General features: G+C 35.5%; 1 protein-coding gene across 1 annotated transcript; it reads right to left on the bottom strand.

Moving 5' to 3' along the window:
• Positions 1-10,372: 10,372 nt before the first annotated feature.
• LOC138307288 (uncharacterized) lies at positions 10,373-23,046 on the bottom strand. The gene is made up of 6 exons (XM_069247941.1): positions 22,957-23,046; positions 19,838-19,981; positions 17,222-18,860; positions 16,528-16,720; positions 14,356-15,769; positions 10,373-13,734 (listed from the first exon to the last, which is right to left on the bottom strand). The coding sequence occupies exons 2-6, from the start codon at positions 19,908-19,910 to the stop codon at positions 12,965-12,967; spliced, it is 4,089 nt and encodes a 1,362-aa protein (XP_069104042.1). The 5' UTR covers positions 19,911-19,981; positions 22,957-23,046; the 3' UTR covers positions 10,373-12,964.
• Between the last annotated feature and the right edge of the window lie 315 nt (positions 23,047-23,361).

The raw sequence follows: 23,361 nt of genomic DNA, 5'->3' as shown, positions 1-23,361 counted from the left end.
AGGTGCTAAGGATACACAAAACAAAAGGCCCATGGGGGCTGCAACACTCACACGTACAATAAATTAGGCTGGAAAAGACAGGAATCTGAATTAGGCAAGGGGCAGTTTTGACAGGTTATAATGTACTAGCATAATACAACTTGAAATAATCACATTACAAACCCATATCTGGTCTTTTGGTACCTTATTTTTTCAAGAGACCTAGCTTTTATGAAATAACTATATTTCAACACTGTGTCCTTCAATGAAGGTCAAGGATATTTATTCTAACAAAGTTAGTAGCTCTTTATCCCCAAGCATACCACAGGCTCTCGCTGACCTAATATTAATAATAAGGGCAGGTCATATGGCCTCTTGGTTTTTGAGGTGTAGCGATGCCGAGATGTTAATTAAGTTGTCCAGTATTTTACCACTATAACCCTCTACCTCTTGGTCAGATATAGATTGGCTGAAGTGTTACACTAGTCGGTAAAACTATGACCTAGAGGATATTGGTTCAAAATTTCTCAAACTGGAGTTCAGGAGATTTTGGTTCCGAATTTCCCAAACTGGAAAACAAGGAATTGTGTTGTTTTGTCATAAAAACAACCAACTTTATATCATACAGTCATGGCTATTTTCTGCAGATTTTCATGGGGTTTTTTCCTCAAAATCACATTCCATCTTGTCCAGATTTTTGCAATTTGATTCCAAATGTATATAATACATACACATATTATCTCTTAATGCACTTTCAATCAGACTGTTCCCATTTATTTCTTGGATAAAATTTTAAAGAACATGTTGATCTCCTAGGAAATCCTGAGAAATTTTCATCCCGGCCAAAATAATCAGCTTAACAGTATATCTTTGAAAATACGAGGAAAATCTACGAGGATTACGAGTGGCATATCAGACTGAGTACACCATCAATCAATCAATAACTAATACTAACTCACTCAAAACATAAGCCTATTTCTATAATTTGCCCTAAAAACATATCTGTTTAATTAACACCCACATTTACACAGGAAATTCTCTGTCACAATTTAATTACATTTATAGATTTAATTTAATCCTGTGTTTCAAAGTTTTATGCTTGATTGTCTCATCACTTACAGCCTGCAATGCCCAAATAAGGTGCCTCAAGGTAGCCAGGAAATGTGATTCAATACCACCAAGAAGGATATTCATGTAATACATTTTACTGTTAACCAGCTAATTTTCATGAGTGATTAAATTTCTCATATTTCACCAATAATTAGAAATAACGAAAATTAACCGCCTCAAGCATTAGTACAAAAGAACCTCATTCAGACTCTAAATCGCGAAAACAATTCACCACGAAAAAAAGCAGTTAGGCATGGAAACACGAATTTAAGTAGCCACAAAAATAAGCTGGTTTGCAGTACATGGTATACATGATGGGGCATTGGAGAAAAATATATCTATAGTCAATTTTTTACTACATTATCTCCCCTTACTTCGACTCTAGTAGAAACTGATAAATTCTGTAAAGCAAATCATTTTCATAGGAATGACATTTTCTTACTTTCGCAAAGCATTTGGTGTGGTAGAAAAATTCAACAGCAAAGATTAATATTGGATAAATTATATGTACTTTTAACTGTATCGTGAAATTTGATTCTCTTAAAAATGATTTTTTGTGTTAAGTTATTAAATTGACGCTTTTTTTACCAGCAAAAATAATTGGTTATATGGTAAGGTAAGAATTATATAGCCTATTTTGATTTAATTGTTATCATTCAAGATGGTGGTGGTTTGTCTAAGGATCTATTCAGATTACCCTGTTATAATTACCCATATATACTTTTAAAGTGAATTCACAATTCATACAGACAAAAATATCTCTTTAAAATTTCATTTGCTTTATTTAACCGCTGATATTTGAAACAAGCAGGTAGTTTTTTGTTTAATTTATTAACACTACACATCTACTTTTAAAAGAGCGAACAATAACAGTTTAATGATGTAAAGCAAAAACCTGTATCAGATCTAAAAGTATTTTGCATAACATCGAAGTCTCTGGACAAAAAATTACAGTGTACATGCATATACACCATCCAACATACCAAACTAAATTCACAGACAAGGGGACACATAATTATACCATGTGTTTTGATAGACAGACAAAATTATATGACACCATTAAACATCTTCTCAGATTTCTAAACATAGTAAGGGTTTAACATCACTCATAATGTCATAAAACATAGATTTTTTTTTCCTGTCAAGTATTTTATTCATCTTAAACTTTTTCGTTTTCTGACTAGATTTCTTTATTTGATTTTCAAGTGTACTTTTGGCTTATTTTGTGCAATAACTTTGTGAAAATTTAGTCCAAATTTGTCCTATAATATATGCCTTCTCTGTATTTTATTGGGTCGAATACGTTATAGGAGTTTTTTTTATTTTTAGATATGTGATCCTATTCCAAACAAAACTTTAAACCTGTAATTAGGGAAGTAATAAACTAAGAAAAATACAAGGAAAACAAAAAAACAAAACCTTGACACAATAGCAGTATACTTCATTCATACATCAAATGCCTGTAAAGGGGGAATTAGCTTTATAATGTCAAAGGGTCTTTGGTCAGAAGCAATGACACAAAAATATCCCTGTGAAATTGGGCTGAAAAGGTCAATCTCATCTAAAAGTATATTCTAACAACAGAAATGTATATAAATATCTGGTTGAAGCATGCTAAAATATATATCAGTACCAGATTTGATACAATTATTCTTCATATGACACAGTATACAGTTGTTGACTGGGGTTGAGGGCAACAGACGATTTGTTGGATCCGAAGACAAACTGTTGCCCGAGGCCAAAGGCTGATCGAGGCAACAGTTTGTGTGAGGGTCTAACAAATCATCTGTTGCCCGACAACCCAGTCGATAACTGTTTTGTTATACCCCATTGTAACGTCACTCCGGTCCAACAGCACATTTTAACAGTCAATTTTAACAGTTCCTTGGACTGCTCGACAGAACTGTTCATTTAATGGCATTTTTTGTCAATATAGTTTATGTAGAAACTATTGAATAGGGGTATAACAAAGAACAATAGCAGCTAAGGATTATAATGTGGGTCACAGTGACCTACTTTGTGTAAATTATTTATATACCAAGTTCCAGAGAAAATATGCACAAGACTGATTTGTTTGGCCTAATATCCTATTAACAGTCAGGATTATTTAATAAATAAGTAGGTCTACATGTATGTGTCAGGTTTATAGGTGAAGGAATGATGGAGTCCCTGGAGAAAAACCACCAACCAGCGGTCAATACTGGACACATGTGTTACATATCCGCAATAAGTGCAAGAAAAAGATAATAAATAAGACAATATATAGAACCCGAGATGTGTGTTGAGTGATGTCTTCAGAGCAAAAAACTTTTAAAATATGGCCCTAATCACCATCTATCAGACCAGACCATTGCTACATTAATCCATAGAACATTTAGCTAAAGAGGAGACAACAGGACAAACTTGGGTAGCATTATCTGGCACCTTCCTTCACCCAAACTTCTCCCCTCCATCCTTCTCCCCTTCCCCACTACCAACACCGTCAACACCACCACCACCACCATTTCATGACAAGTCCATACAAATACGAAATCATTACTAAATGTTCTCAATTCATCCTAGATTAGAGTATTGACTAGTATTGCATGACAAGGCCCAAACGTCTAAGTGACTTGGAACGTTTGTATTGCATTGTGCAGACATGCAACTGCCTGCTCTGTCTATCGTTCGATTCAAAACTTTGTATGTTTTTTATGTCCATGTTGAAATCAATGAGTTCAGTGCAAATGCAATCTTAGACCACATTATCAACAAAAGAGATTAGTCTAAAACTAAAAAAATTCTGGAACCATAGCTGGATTACAATAACAGCTGACTAAAATCCTTGAACATTTATCAGACAGGGAGTGTTTCAGAGTAATGTAGATATCAGTTCAACAGCTTGCATCATCTTTGGGTGCAGTCCCTGCAGATGTTTGTGCAGTATCAAGGAGAATATTCCTTATACGGGAAAACATCTCAAACCACCTGTAAAACCTGTTGTAACCTGTCAAAACTGGCCCCTGTCTAATCCGAATTCCTGTCTATTAACTTTTTGTTTGTTTGTTTGTTTGATTTATTAACGTCCTATTAACAGCTATGGTCATGTAAGGACGGCATCCCATGTATGCGGTGTGTTGCGTGTATGTTGTGCGAGGTGAGTGTACTGGGAGACTGCGGTATGTTCGTGTTGTGTCTTCTTGTATAGTGGAACTGTTGCCCTTTTTATAGTGCTATATCACTGAAGCATGCCGCCGAAGACACCAAGCAACACACCCCACCCGGTCACATTATACTGACAACGGGCGAACCAGTCGTCTCACTCCCTGTATGCTGAACGCTAAGCAGGAGCAGAAACTACCACTTTTATAGACTTTGGTGTGTCTCGGCCAGGGGACAGAACCCAGAGCCTTCCTCACAGGGGCGAACGCTCACTCTCAAGGCCAAAGGCATTAGTGAGTTAGGAAGAAACCGAGTGCAGAAAGCGAAGAGAAGCGAAACAAAAGTACAGACTTAAGTATAAACTTAAGTCAGTTAGGGAAATTCAAATTGAGAGCGAAAAAGATAAGCTCGTGGGTGGGGGGGACGGCCTCCTAAATTTAGTCGCCTTATAAGTCACGATCATGGCATGATAAGGGGCAGGCCTGTACGCGGTTCTAACGCCCTACCTCAGGGCCATGTCATACCGCCCTAACTACAGGAAGGTCTAAGTTCAGAAACAGTCCCCAATGTAAGATTCAAACTGATTCCGTTCTAGAGGCATCACGATGCACCTAGCGGCTACTATTACTGACGTTATATCCGCACCCTGGACTATCTCATAGTACTACTAGAAGGCCAACTTCATAAGAAAAAATCTGACCAATCACAGCCGGCAAAGTTCATCTTTTGAAGACTACAAACTACTGTCGCCGTTACCTTTACAACCACAGTCAGTACTGTGATAGGGGCCTTTTGATGTGCATCAAATGACTAAAATTAGATTGTTCTAGTTGTTTTTTCTGTTCTTTTGTCTCCAGTTTTACTATTTGATAGTCCAGGGGTAGATATAACAACAGTAATAGTAACCCCTCGAGTATCGAGGATGTTCTAGAAGTGGACCAAGGACTATTGGTAATATGTTGGTTCACCTTAGCCACTTAGCCACCTCGTCCCCTTTTGTATAGAAATGTAAATAATGGGGCTGGTTGATGAAGGGGTCTAACGTCCTGAGGCTGAAGATTCTGGTCGGTGAGGATTCAGTATTTATTACAGTAAATAAAATATCAAATATGAACATTATCAATATGTTTTCATTCAAATTAAACCTTTGTATAAATCATACTGCTATACACTTTCAATTTAACTAACACAACATGTTTATTTGATTAATAATGGTGGAACTAACATTAGGTGTTTATATCCGGCTAATTACAAACATTTTTGTTTGAACTAGCACAGCAGATAGTGTTCCTGTTAATGTTTGATTAAATACGAGCTTATATACGTGTTTTTGGTTTGACAAACAGCGTGATTACTTGATTAAAAAGTTATACAGTACACAGTTACAATATATGTATTACAATAAACAAAATATTATAAAATAAAACATGGAGCATCTATTTCTGTTTAACTCTTGTCACCCCTGAAATTTCATATTGGTTTGTTTATTTTTACGTCCTATTAACAGCCAGGGTCATGTAAGGACGTGCCAGGTTTGTTGGTGGAGGAAAGCCGGAGTACCCGGAGAAAAACGGAGAAAAACCACCGACCAGTGGTCAGTACCTGGCAACTGCCCCACATGGGATTCGAACCCGCATCCCAGAGGTGGAGGGCTTGCGGTAATATGTCGGGACATCTTAACCACTCGGCCACCGCGGCCCCAACATATTGGACTAATCCTACGCTTGTGGTTGAAGAGTCCAAATGTGTATTCTAGGGAGAATGAGACTAAAACAAGAGCTGTTGGAGAACAGCAAAGCTCGCCTATTCAGAAGAAGTTGATGTTCAAGTATTTACTATTTAAACGTGGAAATATGACAAATTAACAGACTCAAACACCCCCTAAAGGGCCCCAAATTGGTTGTATTATCACGTTCAGCATCCATACACATTAGGAAAATAAAATCATAAACATTTATGATGACTTATGCTTAAACAATTGACAAAATAGAAACTTGCTCAAAAACTTTAACATGGAAATACGACAAATTAACAGACTCAAAAAACCCCTAAAGGGCCCCAAATTGGTTGTATTATCACATTCAGCATCCATACACATTAGGAAAATAAAATCATAATTATTTATGATGACTTAAGCTTAAACAATTGACGAAACAGAAACTTGCCGAAAAACTTTAACGTGAAATGGGACGCCAACGCTGATGCCGACGCCGACGCCGGGTGACAACATTAGCTCCCCCTATTCTTCGAATAGGCGAGCTAATAAGGTGATCATTAGGTTAAATATTGAATGTTTATTTTTAGTTCAAACGGACACAATCAGTTTTACCACCAGCTGCACCTTCAACTTAGATAAAGTCTATATAGAACAAGGAATGAGGTGGACCCATGATTTCATTGACCCTGATAGGTCTAATCTAGCTGTTATTGACCCAATTACTTGATACTAAAACATGTGCTTTAGTCTTGGCAGAGAGTTGCTAGTTGGCATGCTGCTAAACAGCATCTGTCAAAAACATTGTTGAACTTCAGAAAATTTAACTCTGTCTAACATGTACATTTTACATAATGCAATTGTTTAAAGATGCTCCACCGCCGACAGAGCATGAATGATACTCATCATTTGAACAATAATTGGTGTTTATTCGTGTATGTCTATGTCTAATTAACACAAAAATAGTAGAAAATAATTTGTTTTTGTCTTTGCTGCATGCGCAATCAGTACTTCATATAGGATATAGTGTCTTAGTATTTTTTCAGGATGCAATTAATTGTTTTTGGTGCATGCACAATCATTACTCCATTCCATATAGGATATAGTGCAACGGATTTTTTTCTGGATGCAATTAAATATTTTTTTATATTTTAAACTTTAAGTAAAATTAGAAACTCAAACTTTTCAATGGTTGTAATGGTGTAAAGTAAGTAACTTTTGTAACTGAAGAAAAATACTAAATCATCTGCTCCTGTTTTTGATAGTGAAAAAAAAAAAACTATTTGTCAGCGGAGGAGCATCTTTAAAGGCCTACTGCCTCTCCAAAATGGCTTTCAATTATCTAAAATGAAATTGATAATTTTATATTGTTAACTTAACGGCAATACTTCACTTATCATTAGCTTTTAACACTTTAATTAAAATCAAGTCAATGTTAACTTACAGTCATCATCCTTATTTCTGCATGATTTGTTGAATACCACTTGACTGCACCAGATGGCATCAAATCATTCTCATTGATAATAAGGCCAAGAATATATATAAACCGTTTTTTCAACTTGGTCACAGTGACCTACTTTTGCTTAGATTGGACACTAGCTGTGTAATCTGCATAATCTTAGCATAATCATCTATAATTCAGCAAAACTCGGTGAAATAATTCATGGGACACCCCAATACAAGGAAAAATAAAATAAGTAGAAAGGACTGACACGGTGAAATACTTTATGGGACACCCCAATGCAAGGACAAATAAAATAAGTAGAAAGGAAAAGGAGATTCCGGGAGATTTAGCGAGTGTACATGTGTGAGATTCCTTGGGATGTTTTGATATTCCGGAGACTCCCGGAGAATCCGCGAGGGTTGACAGGTATGCATCAATAAGTTGATCGGTTGGTCAAAATGATTCCGAGCTATAATTGTGTGTAGGATACCGGGATCGGCCGAGGTTTGCCGAACGAATTAAAATTCTACGATTTTATCCGGGAGCAGCAGATCTTAGTCAATCTTATTAAAATACAGAATCTAATTATCAATGCGTTTGATAAGAGGATCTGACAACATCCCATTAGGGGTCATGTCAAGATTACCCTTGGAAATGGTCAATCAAATTGGCACTGGCCACAATGTTGACTTGGGAGGAAATAGTTTGAATGTCCGAATTATTTTCGTGTACGTAGTCCTTTCGCCCAAAGTGCAAAACAAAGCTAAATGTATATGTATACTGGGACGAAATTGCGTTTTCAATTGACGTAGCAATGTGTAGAAAATGTATTTGATCTGAAGTACACGTGGTAAAAGGTCATCCGAACATGACCCCTTATGGGATGTTGTCAGATCTTCTATCGAACGGAGTGGTTATAAGGATCTGTATTTTAATCAGTTTGAGATCTTAGTAGGGCTAGATTAGGCGGTTACAATGTAGACCGATGGAATTGGTCATTTTGCATTATATCATTTATAAGATAAAAAGTGGAAATGGCAGTTTTATGACTCATTTCAGTCTATAGTTTACAGTAAAACAGTACATATGTGCAAATAAACTAATATGCTTGCAATGTCAATAATACTTTGACGTCTAAATATTTTAAAATAAATCAGTAGGCCCAAAGGGCCTTAACAGTCATCTGACTACCTTGGCAATAGTAAAATTAATTATATATGGTGTCACTTTGTCAGGACCATGTCAGGATCATTTTCAATTTCGTTCAACAAATTCTATTTCAAACAAGAGGCCCAAGGGCCATAACATATAGGAAATTAATTAGATATAGTGTCATGGTAGCCATCTTCGATTTGGGATCAACCAAAGATGTAACAATACTTTGTCGGGACCATGTCAGGATCATTTCATGCAAGTTTCAGCCAATTCCCACTGGTAGAACTTGAGAAGAAGTTCAAAATGTGTTTTCAAGATGGCGGCTTTGGCGGCCTTCTTGGATTTCGAATCGACCCGAAAAATAACAACACTTTGTCGGGACCATGTCAGGATCATTTCATGCAAGTTTCAGCCAAATCGCAGTGGTAGAACTTGAGAAGAAGTTCAAAATGTGTTTTCAAGATGGCGGCTGTGGCGGCCATCTTGGATTTCGTATCGACCCGAAAAATAACAACACTTTGTCGGGACCATGTCAGGATCATTTCATGCAAGTTTCAGCCAAATCGCACCGGTAGAACTTGAGAAGAAGTTCAAAATGTGTTTTCAAGATGGCGGCTTTGGCGGCCATCTTGGATTTCGAATCGACCCGAAAAATAACAATATTTTGTCGGGACCATGTCAGGATCATTTCATGCAAGTTTCAGCCAAATCGCACTGGTAGAACTTGAGAGAAGAAGTTCAAAATGTGTTTTCAAGATTGCGGCTTTGGCGGCCATCTTGGATTTCGGATCGACCCGAAAAATAACAACACTTTGTCGGGACCATGTCAGAATCATTTCATGCAAGTTTCAGCCAAATCGCATTGGTAGAACTTGAGAAGAAGTTCAAAATGTGTTTTCAAGATGGCGGCTGTGGCGGCCATCTTGGATTTCGGAACGACCCGAAAAATAACAACACTTTGTCGGGACCATGTCAGGATTATTTCATGCAAGTTTCAGCTAAATCGCACTGGTGGAACTTGAGAAGAAGTTCAAAATGTGAAAAGTTAACGCACGGCGCACGGCGGACGACGACCCTTCGGGTCAGATGACCTAAAAATGGGAAGCAAACTATTTGCAGTTCTTGCCCGTTTGAGAAAAATTTCGAAATGTTTTTATTTTTAGGCTTCTCAGTCTCACAGTTAGTATACCAGTATTTGAAAAATAGTTTAAAAACTATAGTTCCATAACTGTAAGGTACATGTATTCTCTAACTGAAAATTCTCCATTTTGTAATGCTTTCCTGTGGAGAATTTTCAGTAAAGGTCACTGCTTACAGCACTCTAGCAGCTTCACGTCATCAAATATTTCAAAAGCTTGTACAAGTTCTTGTTTCCGAGTTATCAGGTCAAGATCTGTTTCCTTCTCTTCAATTTTTTCCATAAATCAGCAGATTTTAAAAGGTAATGGGTGTTTGACAGGGGGCAAGTATTGCACCACCTATATTCAGTGTGCTTCAGTGTGATATGGTGTCGATCTTAGATTTAAGAATGTCCCAAAACCACAATTTGGTAATGACAATATCAGGTTTTTTTTCAGGAATATTAAAACATTGTATTCCATGGTTGCATCTTTTGACAAAAATTGTGAAATACTGAAAAATTACTGAGGACCCAACGTAGAGTAAAATGGTATCTTACTCTTCTATGTACATGTAATATGAAATTCAAATTATCATGCATGTTGCACACCAAATAATTGAAATAATTTTAAAGATTCAATGTTACATATTCTATAGAAGCTGTATGGGGATTTTTTTAATCCTTATAGCTTTTTGAGGTAACAAATGAATTCAATCAACCATAATAACATTATCAAAGTTTAATGATAATTATATTTAATTCAACATACATTTTGTAAAATCAGCAATCATCAATTTTGGCAAGTTTAATTTTCATCCTAAAAGCTACATGTATTCAAATTTAAAATCTACAGAAAAAATCATGCATTATAATGCCCAATATAAAGATGAATTTCAAATCATTAAAATCATTTTGATCAGTAGTATATATTTGAATCCATACAGTTGAAATAAATGATAAGTTCAAAGGTTGAAAAAAAAAAAAATCTTCTCAAATCACATTCTGATCTCTCAGACTTATTTCCCTTCGCTTCATTCATTCAATAGTCAACAGGACAGAGCAAAAAATCTGTGAAAACCATCCATATAAATATAATTTTTTTCTTTGTTTTCATATGAAATCGGGCTTTCTGATTGGCCAAAACTTTTTTTACATACCACTACGAAAAAAAATTCAAGAATAGCGCAAAACCCTGATGATATCGTGACATCACAATAGAATTCTTGACATTGTGCATTGATTCAGTAAAAGAATTTCATGAAAAACCACTAGAATGGTACATTTAAACATACTTTATTTCCCTTAATAGATTATAAAATTAATTATAAGCATTGATGTCACTATTTCTTTTAAATTTTAATCGGGGTATGATCAAAATTTTGTTTGCAATTAAATTTCTGCGAGAATCCGCTACGCTGATACGCTGATTCACAGTTTGCAAACAGTTTTTTTCCATACCCCAATAAAATTGAAAACTATTGACATCAATGCTTAAATATACATTTGTTATTAACAATAGCAAGAATTGAACAACACATTCATTGCACTAGATTTTTATAACATAATGAACCATTCGAAAATGCAACCATTGTTTAAAAGCATTGAACAAATGTTTAAGTGTTGTATATTGCAATTTGAAACAATTAATTAATTAATTAATTAATCTATTGAATTTATTAAGTCAACATCATACAGCTTTTTTTCATAATACATGCCAATCCTGTAAGATTCAAACATTTAGGTGACTATCATCCTCTTCCATGACATATTTCCAAGTCTTCGTTTTATATAGAGTTATCTGCTCATGTAAGTGGATCTTATTACGTCATTTGTTTGTGTGAAAAACATATTTAATTTCATTTTCTCATGATGCTTTTAAATGAACTAGCAATCCATATTGATTCACAAGAGCAGATAACTCATCATCAATTTATTAGAACAAACCTTAAAAGAATAATGCCTTGTAGCAAGTTATTTCTGGGAGAGAAAATAAATCGCAATTTTGTGTTATAATTTTAGAGCAAGAAAATTAAAGTTCAGTGAATTTAAATTTCATGATCAGGCTAATAAACATATAATTTGATTTATCTAGCACTTAAGAATATTTTTGAAAAACACCACAATATTCCAAAACAATTGCAAAAATATCATCCCCATGAAAAAAAACCTCGTTATATTAGATATACTCTGATTTTCCATTATATCAATTGGCTTTAAGTATTTATTGATTCGATGTTTCCTTTTTTAAGAAACATCGAGTCAATATTCCTTTGCGAATTTCATTGCCCAAACACTGCATTCTTCAGGGTGGCGTTCGTTGACAACTGCTTTTCTTGTAATTAATATACACATTAGAAACAACATATCTACCATGAAAATTAAGGACCCTTGTTTCGGTCCATATGGTGTTTTATCGCACCTCGGACAGAAATGTCCCCAAATGATTGGCAGAAAGCCGTCACGTGGTGACCCTCTATCACTTTATACAGACGGTCTGGTGTCGTATTGATGTAGGCCTACTGAAGGAATGTCGAAATAATTGTTGATTTATGAATTATTCATTATTCTTCTGCAGGTTCCTTATACAGTATATTTGAAAATTCTTGAAAGAAATACACAGATAAATATGTAGCCTAGGCCAACTATTTTAAAAGTGGCGATTGTTTGTTATCATTTGCGCCAGAAGAATTCCCCTCTCTACCTAATGTAAATGAAACTAACAAGCAGTAGATATGGTAAAATAAATTCAAATTAACCAAGTAGAAATAAATGTTATGTTTCCCCATTAATGCCAGCATCAATGATACAAACTTCTCTCTGGGGTAAAATAGTTCAACCTTCTTAATTCATTCAATCACCCCTGAAAATTCATAATAAGATGTCTCAGCCTTTGAATAAGAAGTGCTCAAATGTGTTTTCAGGGGTGAATGAGTTAAACACATGTATCATCTACTTCTTTCTCAGGTACCAAACTTCTTAACTTGCATCAATATTACAAAATTTCTCGTTATCGCTATCTCAAAGACATTTCATACACAAAACAAATAACAGAATGACTGACCATACCAGAACTCTTGTACCAGTAAACAGCACCTATTTTCCTGTGCAAATGTGAAAGACTGTCTTTGAAAACAAAACAACTTGAAATAACTCATTCACCCCTGAAGACATATTTAGACCCTTCTAAAACAAAGACTAGACCAGTCCATTATGAAATTTCAGGGGTAAATGAGTGAACAGGATACTGGAATTACACAAATTTGCGTGAATGAGATTCAGTTCAATGATTGTAATGACAAAGCTAAGAGTAATAAAGTTTGAGTGCTTCTGCGTCCGATACTGGCTCAGACTTTATTGGCAAATCTGACCTCTCTGATTGGTCCTCTGAATCTTTTGTTGTACTGTCACAAGACTCGGATTTCACCACTTCAGAAATTGACTGTGGCTCAGAACTGACTTTGGCACCTGACCGTTCTGAGTTCTTTGGTTCCGATTTGATCGCTTCAGCGTTTGATTGACCTATAGATGTAACAACGCAGTCTGACTGTGACCCTTTTGACTCCATGTTGGATAATGTTGAGTCGCATGACTCTGATTTCACAAACACTTCTGATGCGTTATCAATTTTCTTTGTAAGTTTATCTTGCGATACCGATTTAGAATTTCCCATTGAATTTTCTCCTCCAGTAGACGAAGCTTCATTTGTTGATTCTTTCGGCTCAGATTTTATGAATGGACAAACAATACTGTCTGTTACAGTTGATTTAGAATGACTTTGATTGGCATTATGCAATTCTGCTGTATTTACATTTGGAGTTGTCTCCCCTAAATTTTCTCCCTTTATACTTTCTGTTTTGATTGATGGCACAACAGCAATTGCTGGAGTTGTCTCCCCTTCAGTAGTTGGCGTGCTTACATTTTCGAATGCTCCATCGTTGAACACCTGAACTAATTTGAGTCTTTTATTTGGTGGACCAATCATGTTAGCAGTTACTGCGTCAGTTTGAGGTCTTTTTGTTGTACAGGTGTTGGTTGGTGAAGTTTTTTCCTGTTTAATTGACAATACAGGATCTGAAAATATAAAATCAAATCAACGATGAGATTAACTGGAAAAACATTCATTTTGAATTTTTTATTTTAAATTAGTACAACAAAAAAACTTACGTTATGGTACTGGTAATCTGTTTTAAGCTTTTTATATACCTGTACAATAAATCTTGTATTACAATTTCCATTCCTTTACGTTTACATATCACTGATATTTGATCATAACTACATATGCTAATTATGCCTATCACTCTGAGTAGTAAACTAAATGATCAAATCTAAAATTGTATACCGTACAGCCCGATATTTTCACAGTCATGATAATTTCATGATTTTCGCCGGACATTGTTATGATCGCGAAAATTTGATCTGCGAAATATTGAGAAATGGTTGAACGATATATACCCTTGAATTCATATCGTGAAAATTTTGGTCTGCAAAAATAACCGGCTACATGGTGTTGTAATACACAATTTTCATATTGAATGTGTACAGTGTTATACCATTAGTAATTAATGTATTTATTCCTAACAGTATTTATACCAATGCTCCTTATTTATTTTTTAGTCTTACCCCCAAAATTAGCAGCTCACAACTAATGAGTAACTACATGTAAATTCAAAATATTGAAATGAATTTACAAACCTGCAGAAGTGTCATTGCTTCCATTGGATTCTGAACTTGTTTCTTGCTTAATTTGAGTTTCATTTAAAATTCTTTCCTCCGGACTGGTGTTGTCTTCAGCTAACACAACTTTGAACTCTTCGTTATTGTCATCTGTTTCTTCATCGTCGTCGTCATCGACAACACAGAGGTCCACAGTAGCGTTATGATAATCCATTGGCTCCGGTTTAATTTCAACACAGTCAAGCTCCATAACAGTTTCCTGATCAGTCACGTGATTGGAAACTTCATCTCCCTCCATCGGATCTTCTTCAGTACAGTCCAACATCAACAGATCGTCCGCTGATTTTACAGACTTATTGCCATTTTCGTCCTCGCCGTCACTTGTTAAATCAATACTGATTGACGGCTCCACCTTAGGAACATTCAAAGGACTAATCCCGCCTTGTAGGAATCCCTCCGAGATGTACGCCAGGCGATAACTGCCATCCTCGGGCTGTTCGTTGGACAGAAACCCAGGCAGATGGGCTACCGGGGGTGGTCTGATCGTTGTATTATCTGAATTTGCACTTTGTGTTCCGGGTAAAATGTTCACAGACTTCCCTGGTTTCTCTGATAACAACTTTCCAACTGGAATCATAATCTCAGATCCAGGTGCCACGGAACCTATCTCCACCGGAGTGGTTTTTCCGGACACGTAAACAGCTGTATCCTTCGTCATCCTGAAGAGGATCTGCTTCGAGGGTTCTACACCTTGGGTCTTTCCATTTATTTTAAAGGCAGCTGGATGCACACCTTCTTTCCACTGTTTTATTTCTTCTTTCTTGAGGGCAATAGCTTCGCTGAGAGTGACTTTTGAATGCCATGACCTGCCGACCATCTCCAAAACTTTATGGTTATTTCTATCCGAATGGTAGGTGGCCGTCTCTTTAAAAACGTTCCACTGGCTGTCAACGATGATGGGAAAGTAGTCGAGCCATTGTTCGTAGTGTTTTATGGCTACCATCTGAAGACCCGGAGTAACAATGCTTTTCTTCCCAACCATAACCTTGATCATCTCCTGGAAAGACTTCACAACACACTCGCCCATCAGCTCAATAGTTTCCATTTTTGACTGTCGTAGCGTATGTCTTTTTTCCAAAATGCGAAACAAAAGGCTGTCGACTACCTCCTGTGAAATTTGGTTTCCTTTAGCAAACAAGTCTGTCTCTACTGCTTTTGTCAGGTGTTGAAGCTCGCCCCATATTGCAACGACAACCTTGAACTTTTCCTCATACACTTTCGCCAAAAACTGATGGGACTGTTGCGTCACATGACCTTCGATCGTCAAGCTGAATTTGAGAAGATCCTGGATGTTGGAAGCGATTCGGAACATAATTCTCTGAAAGTAGTCTTCTAAACTGTCTGGGACAAGAAGAGCTACATCTTTTTTTGCCTTTAAAAAAGAAATATGTATACATGTATATGAATTACTGGTACATGTATGTACTTTCAATATTGGTAGCTAAGTACAAAATGGAGTAATCGATAGCTAGCTGTTTGAATAATAAAGTATAGGTATATTTAATTACTGTATTCGACCCAATAAACGCCCATGGCCCTATAAGCGCCCCACCCCCCTTTTTGATGCCTCAATTTCAAAAGCCCATGTATAAAGATCAATACTATACACAAAACTGTATAGGTTTGCAATAATTTCGTCTTATAACTACCTTTTTATTTTTCAAATGCCCTAGGCGCTTATTGGGTCAAATATGGTATCACTTTTTACCTGCGTGAGGCTATTGAACTATGTAAATAGAAATCCAAAAATAAGAAAAAAAAAATTAATTGATTTCATTTTAAAAAGATCTGGTGTTTGCTATTCAATGTGATTTATAGGTATGAAGTATAAAGCAATTTTGATATTTTATGCTTACAATATGACACTACACCATAATAACTGGTACTTTTTGCGGGAAATTATACATGTATATACCGGTATATATATTGAGATCACAAAAATTTAATGCATTATCATTAAATCCTTTGCATTCTTATCACTAGAATTTAGTTGAAATTGTGAAAGGTTAACCCGCCAAAGAATGACTTTACGGTATCCTACAAATTACAAGCCGGCCAGGACAAGCAAATAACAGAAGTACATTTGTACTTATATAGGCAGAGTTTGGATTTTAAACTAATATAATTTACCTTATCTTTTCTTTCCCCAGATACAGCTAATGTTTCTGATTTTGCTGATGTGTCATCCATTTTTTGTGTATCGTTTCTCATGGCCAATACCTTAGCCATCAGGCTTTGCTTGACTGGAGAAGCGTGATGTGTTATGTGATCCGATTTCCGGTTAGAGTTTGATGTAGAATCTCCTCCAGACCTTTCAGCAGTACTGAAATGGAAACAGACCATAACATTCAAACAGAACTGTGAACTGTAAGCTTAACTTTTTGAAAACAGACCATACTATTCTTAGACTAACAGTACTGAAAACTGTAAGCTTAACTTTTTGGAAACAGACCATATCATTCAAACAGAACTGTAAGTTGAAATTTTTGGAAACAGACTATATCATTCAAACAGAACCGTGATAAAGCCATGTGCAAAAATGTTCCTAATTTGGACTAAAGATGAGAAATGAAATCCTTTTAACGGTTCTAATATATTGCAATTTGGCTATAATGGTAATCGTATATATATTTAATTCACCCATATCTGATTTTTACAGATCAATTTTTTTCAACCATAGCAATGTCCAAGAAAACCGTGAAAATATTAACCCTGTAAAATTTACTGGCTAAATAGTATAATACTCTACTAAATTTCAATATATCTGTTTTTTTGCCAGCTTCTTTTCTTTAATGTTGCACAGACTTTTTATTTTTAAACTTACATGTCTTTTCCATGTGCTATGCTTTTATTTTCGTTGTTAAATTTTGCACTGTCACAGTTCTTTTTCAATTTAAGAGCACATTTTTCATTATGGCTTTCAACACTGCCATCTGCCGTTATATCGATCGACTCCTTAGACACTTTACTGCTTGTCACATCGAACTGTATAGGGATGTTCTCACAGACACGTATCTTCTTGCCATCCAACATTTGGGACTGGTCACTGCGATGAACCGCCAGAGCCCAATCCATGAAAAAACACTGACTACAAGATCTACATTTAACTTGAAACAAATCCTCATGAACTGTCATCACATGAGTGTAAAGTTTATCCCGCTTGCTGAACAATGACCCGCACAATCTGCATTTGAGGAAATCTGTCCAGAAAGCAACCTCCCCTTTGTGCTTGCTTAAATGCTCCTCCGCTTCCACGACGGTTGGAAAGTCCTCGCGACAGAACATACAGAGGTAGGTTAAAGGCTGAAGATGATTACAAACATGGACCTGTAGGGCTTCTGTGGTCAACTGGTTCTTTCCGCAGAATGCGCATGCTGTATCAAAGCTGTGAACATCGCGTTCGTGTTTGTAGACAAGTTCATCAGACTCAAACTGAGTGCCACAGTGCGTACAGCCAAACGGTGGTATTTGTGAATAGAATGAGTGCACAGTTCGCCTGTGAACAGTGAGATTAGCCTTCGAGTTAAACACTAAATCACACAAATAACATTTCTGTCGACCCGTATCTCCACGCTTTCTGTTCTCAACATCCTTTTCTACCTCAGAAGCAGGAGAGTGACCATCCAGAGCGGTGACCTTGGCAGAATCAACTTCCGATAACGAAGGTTCATTTGAGATTAAACCCAATTGCATCGTGGGCTTAATTGTCGTCTGACCATCACTTCCTTCGACCCTGTTGCCTGTGATTTCAGATATAGGAGTTCCGACTTCTTTTTCTCCTCTTACAGCTTTCCTGGGCGACTTTCTTTCCTTAGGTTTGACTAGTTTTATATCGTCAATATCGGACTGAACATCTTCACTCAGAACTTGTTGATCTAGAATACCTTGCTTTAAGTTCATTTTCAAATTTTCCGTTTCCGGATTTGGACTTTTTGTGGTATTATCCTGATCAAAACTGGATACTGTTTTGGGTATTAAATTTGATTCCGTCTTGGGTATTATAATATCTAGCTGTACTCCCTCATTTTCCCTTGGGTAATTACCCTGTATTTCTTCTTTAATGGTTGAATTTGTCTGCAAAGATACATTTTGAGATTGTCCTTCTGGTAAATTTTCTTTAGATGATAATTCTTCAACTGTTCCCTGAGATTCGTTATTATCAATATATACACTTGCTTTTAGTTCAATATTAGAAGTTTCAGACAAATTTTCCTGATTTGGAATTTCGTTTGTGTCAATGACTGAAACATTATCAGGGGGACACAACTCTTGTTTTACAACAGCATCTCCTGTGTCTACACGAGTATCTGGCTCAACTTCCAGACTTTCAGTTTCAACTTCCAGACTTTCAGTTTCAGACTGCGACATATCTCCACCACACAGTTCTTCCTCATCAAAGAGCCGAATGTCATCCATATCAATATCATCGCCATCATCGTCATCTTCAAAATCCAATATGTCATCTTAGAAAACAAAAGAAAATTAAATTGTATAAAGTTAATTAAGTGATATTCATTGAAATAGGTATTCCTTCCATTTTATAGAGTTACCTCCCTCCAGGTAAGTATCAATTGTGACGTCATTATGTTGTGAGCAAAATTTACATTGTTTGCCCTGAAAAGTATGCTCGCAAACACAACCATAACGTCACAATCTATGCCTACCCACAAGGGCAGATAACTCTGTAATATGCAAATACAGAATAAAAATTTGGACAGATAAAATTCTGGTTTTAGGATTAGGACTCAAATTTCCTGAATTACTCAAATTTCCTGAATTACAAGAATATTAGGACTCAAATTTCCTAAATTACCAGAATAAGTCTGTTGTCAGGGCCACATGAAATTCTGTTTATTCCTACTGTGCTGGAATTTCTTCCAATCTATGTATATGCCCATGGGCAATGCAAATAAAAAGGTAAATGTATGTAAATTTATATATGCAGTGAAACATGGTTATAATGAATAATTGAGGACCAACAAAATTACTTAGTTTGTTACATATTAATAACAGAGTTTGTGATGCACACATTACAAAAATCTATAGGAACCTTAACTCTTCACCCCCAAAGACACATTTGAACTCTTCTGATTCGAAGGCTAGAACAGTTCATTATGAATTATCAGGGGTGAATGGATCAACAAAAAAATGAGTATTTGTCGTTTATGCTCTGTCAGTGAGGAGAATATCATTAACGCTATTGAACTTTAAGTCAGTCCCAACATTTTTTTTTCATAATTTATTCACGCTCACTGATTTTAAATGAAATCCTCTGATAATTCTTAGTTTTACAGTACAGTACTTTAGTCTATGACTAAGACTTTGAATTAATGAGGTATTCACATTTTTTAACATGATACAATTTATATTTATTACTTACTGTAATTACTATAATACAATATTTAAGTGTTTCATTGCAAAGTTCTAAAAACTTAATTACCATCATCATCATCGTCGTTGTCTTCCTCATCTGTATTGAAATCTTTTTCCATTGTCTCTTCTTCGTTTTCCATATTGTTCCACAACCAATACTCCGCTCCCCTGAAATCCCCCTTCCACTGCTCTGAGTCTGTCCCTGAAGATTCTTTTGGGAAGAAAATATCCATCATCAATATGTAATAATAATCATCACATATTTCAGTTCTGTAATTAATGAGTTTACAGTTGTTTAAATAGGATCCAAATCGTTAACATACAGGATGAAAATAAAACTGTCTAGATTTTCCTCTTCCTGAACTCTGACCCCCGACCTTGTGTGTCTGCCCTCTAATCCTTGACCTTGTCTAACCGTTTACATGTGCTTGTATAGCCATTATTGTACATGTGTCAGCATCACTTTAGTAACCTCTGACCAAGCAACAACATTGGCAGTGTTCAAAATTATAAACAAATACCATTAAACCTAGTGAATTGGGTCATGGGTATATTGCCTTATATATGTGACAGTGTATGCATGTATACCACATGTATTTTATATGTATAAATGTACATTTGTATGTCACTTTCTATCATTGTCAGATTTTTGGGAAATTTTTGTATGATTCTTTTAGCAGTCGAAGAAGTAAAACATCATATTTTGTAATTTCTTTGCTTTATTTCTAATAACATATATTGACACTCAGTTGTGAAATGACCAAAGGCTACTCAACTTTATTTTCCGATAGATTGACTATGTCACAAGCAATTTGGAGTTTTATTTTTAATAACATATATAAGGGATTGAATGTATTTTTCTAAATTTCATAGCGACTATGAATAGCAGAAGCTAACGTGCTCCACGGGATATGTAGATAGCTTCTGCTATTCATATAAAAATTAGAAAAATACATTCAATCCATATATTTACATTAGAATAATTTATGAAAATAAAAATTACTGAAAGGTTTTTATATTATATTTAGAATTATGACACCCATTTACAACGAGAAACGACCTTTTTTTTGCAAATGACAAACGACAAAAAAGAAATATAGTTAAAATAAGATTTGATTGACTTATTACAGTAAACCTTAGTTGATTCTATATCAAGAAACAACACATTAGATATTATACATTAAAATATTGTGGGGGACTATTTTTTATTGATGTGAAACTGGCACAATGTTTGAAATCAGCTGATCGATGCACGAGAATCGTTGTATTCATAGTGTATTCATAGTGTTTTCATAGCCAAATGTTTGTTTTCGTCAGTTGGTTGATTCATATAGTGACGAAACACTCAGAATGTAAATATATATATATGGACAGAAAGTTGTATATGCAAGTTGCATGGGAAGGAAGGAATATAACAGCCAGGTCAGGATTTAAACTCGATCAGGACCTTTTTTTAATTCAGATACATGGCTGAAGTATACATTAAAGAGTTATGGTTCTAGAGTAAGTGGAATGCAGACAACCAGATACATTAATATTGTTGTTGCTAATTTAAGAGATAGAACATTCAGTTAATATTCTGAGGTCTAAGTCTTGAACCCTGGTCCAGCTATGTTCTTATTTCTTTAAAAAAAAATTCAATGTACAATGTATATCTACATGTACATGTATACATATAGAGCCACTAATTATTAATTAACAACCCAGTCTGGTTTTGCTACACTATTAACATTTAAAAAGGATTTTTTTCTTTCTCAGACACCAGCATCTTTAATTCTCCAGGGGCCAGTTTCATGAACATTCCTTAACTTTAAGGAATTACTTTACTTAAAATTCTCCATAGGATAGCATTACATATTTTAAAGATGCTCCACCGCCGACAGAGAATAAATGATATTCATCATTTAAACAACAATTGGTGCTTAATCGTGTATATATATGTGTAATTAACACAAAAAATAATATAAAACAATTTATTTTGCCGTTGGTGCATGCGCAATCAGTACTTCATTCCATATAGGATATAGTGTCACGGATTTTTTTCGGGATGCAATTAATTATTTGTTATATTTTTAACTTGAAGTAAAATTAGACGCTCAAACTTTTAGATATTGATAATGGTGTAAAGTAAGTAACTTTTGTAACTAAAGAAAATACTAAATCGTCTGCTGTTGTTTTTGATAGTGAAAAAAGTACCATTTGTCAGCGGTGGAGCATCTTTAAGGAAGGCTCCTTAATTTAAGATTTATCCTTAACTTTTGTAATGCTTTAATTTCCTAACGAGAATTTTAAGGTAAGGAATGGTAATGAAACTGGGCCCAGGGGTTACTATCACTGATGTTATATCCACCCCTGGACTAGCTCATAATAAAAGTGGAGGCAACAGAAGGCACAGGTTATTTTGTCCTTTGACGTACATCAAAAGAATATAATAAATATGGTCTATTGTGGTTGACTGTGTTGCTTTGAAGCTGGGTGTTGCTTCCTGACTGTAGTCTTCAAAGGAAGTCTCTGCAGATATGTAATTATAATTGGTCAGTTATTTCCTCCTGCATGGACCGCCTCTACTCTAACAATGTTAGAGGTTAACACAACGAGATGTTTTTTAATATTTTGTCGTTTGATGCATATCCGCACAATGTAATCAGGGTGGAATAAGACCTCATACAGTGTAGGACCGCCTCCAGTTTTACTATAAGATAGTCCAGGGGTAGATATGTCGTCAGTGATAGTAATCCCTGGAGTATCGAGGATGATAAACAAGCTGACTTAGACATGTTGAAAGATGTTATAAATATGCAAGCAGATCTATCCACAAACTTCATTCAGTTGTACATATAATGTGTTACAGTGTTTAACATAGTTTGACAGTTTGTGTTATCTTAATTTTGTGTTATTGATAGAAGATATTAGGGTTTATCATTAATACAACATAAAATCATATACGTCCCAGAAATAAATCAACAGTACTAGTACAATACAAATCTGAAATAAACAAGTCTGTCAAATATGCATGAACCGATTTCACTTTTTTGTTTACAATTGATGCTACTCAACAAACGTATGGAATGTTTGTTTGTAATCATCGCAAGGTTATATGACACATCAAATCATTTGTGTTTTGGTATTAACAAATTACAAGATATTTTTAGTTCACAACGTCATTTTGAAGTGGTCAATACCTACAGACAATGGTCAGTATCTGTTAATTAAGATGACAAGTGCCCCTGTCCAAATTCTTTTCGGAACACTGATCTCTTGGCACTTACTATTTCTTTGATGTTCAAGCACGAGGCTTTCCGAGTAAAAGAAAATGGGGTGCATTCGATCAGACTTATAACTATGGCTTAAAGATCGATAGCCGTTAAAATATTTTTTAATTTTTAAAATGGGAATGAAAAACGAGATCGATAATTTTGTAGAGTCACAAAAGTTATTAACTTACCGATAATACTACACGTATCATCACCTTCTGAACAATTTTATTAAAATAAATAAAATGTTAATTTTCATAACGCGGGTCGTTTTATGTTTCCCGCCGTCGTCCTAAATACCGCGCGGTAGTTGACTATCTCTGCGCCAGACGGCAAA

Source organism: Argopecten irradians, chromosome 14, assembly GCF_041381155.1.
Source record: "Argopecten irradians isolate NY chromosome 14, Ai_NY, whole genome shotgun sequence".
Lineage (NCBI taxonomy): Eukaryota > Metazoa > Mollusca > Bivalvia > Pectinida > Pectinidae > Argopecten > Argopecten irradians.
The sequence above is the reverse complement of the archived record's forward strand: the minus strand, read 5'-3'. Positions and strand labels throughout refer to the sequence as shown.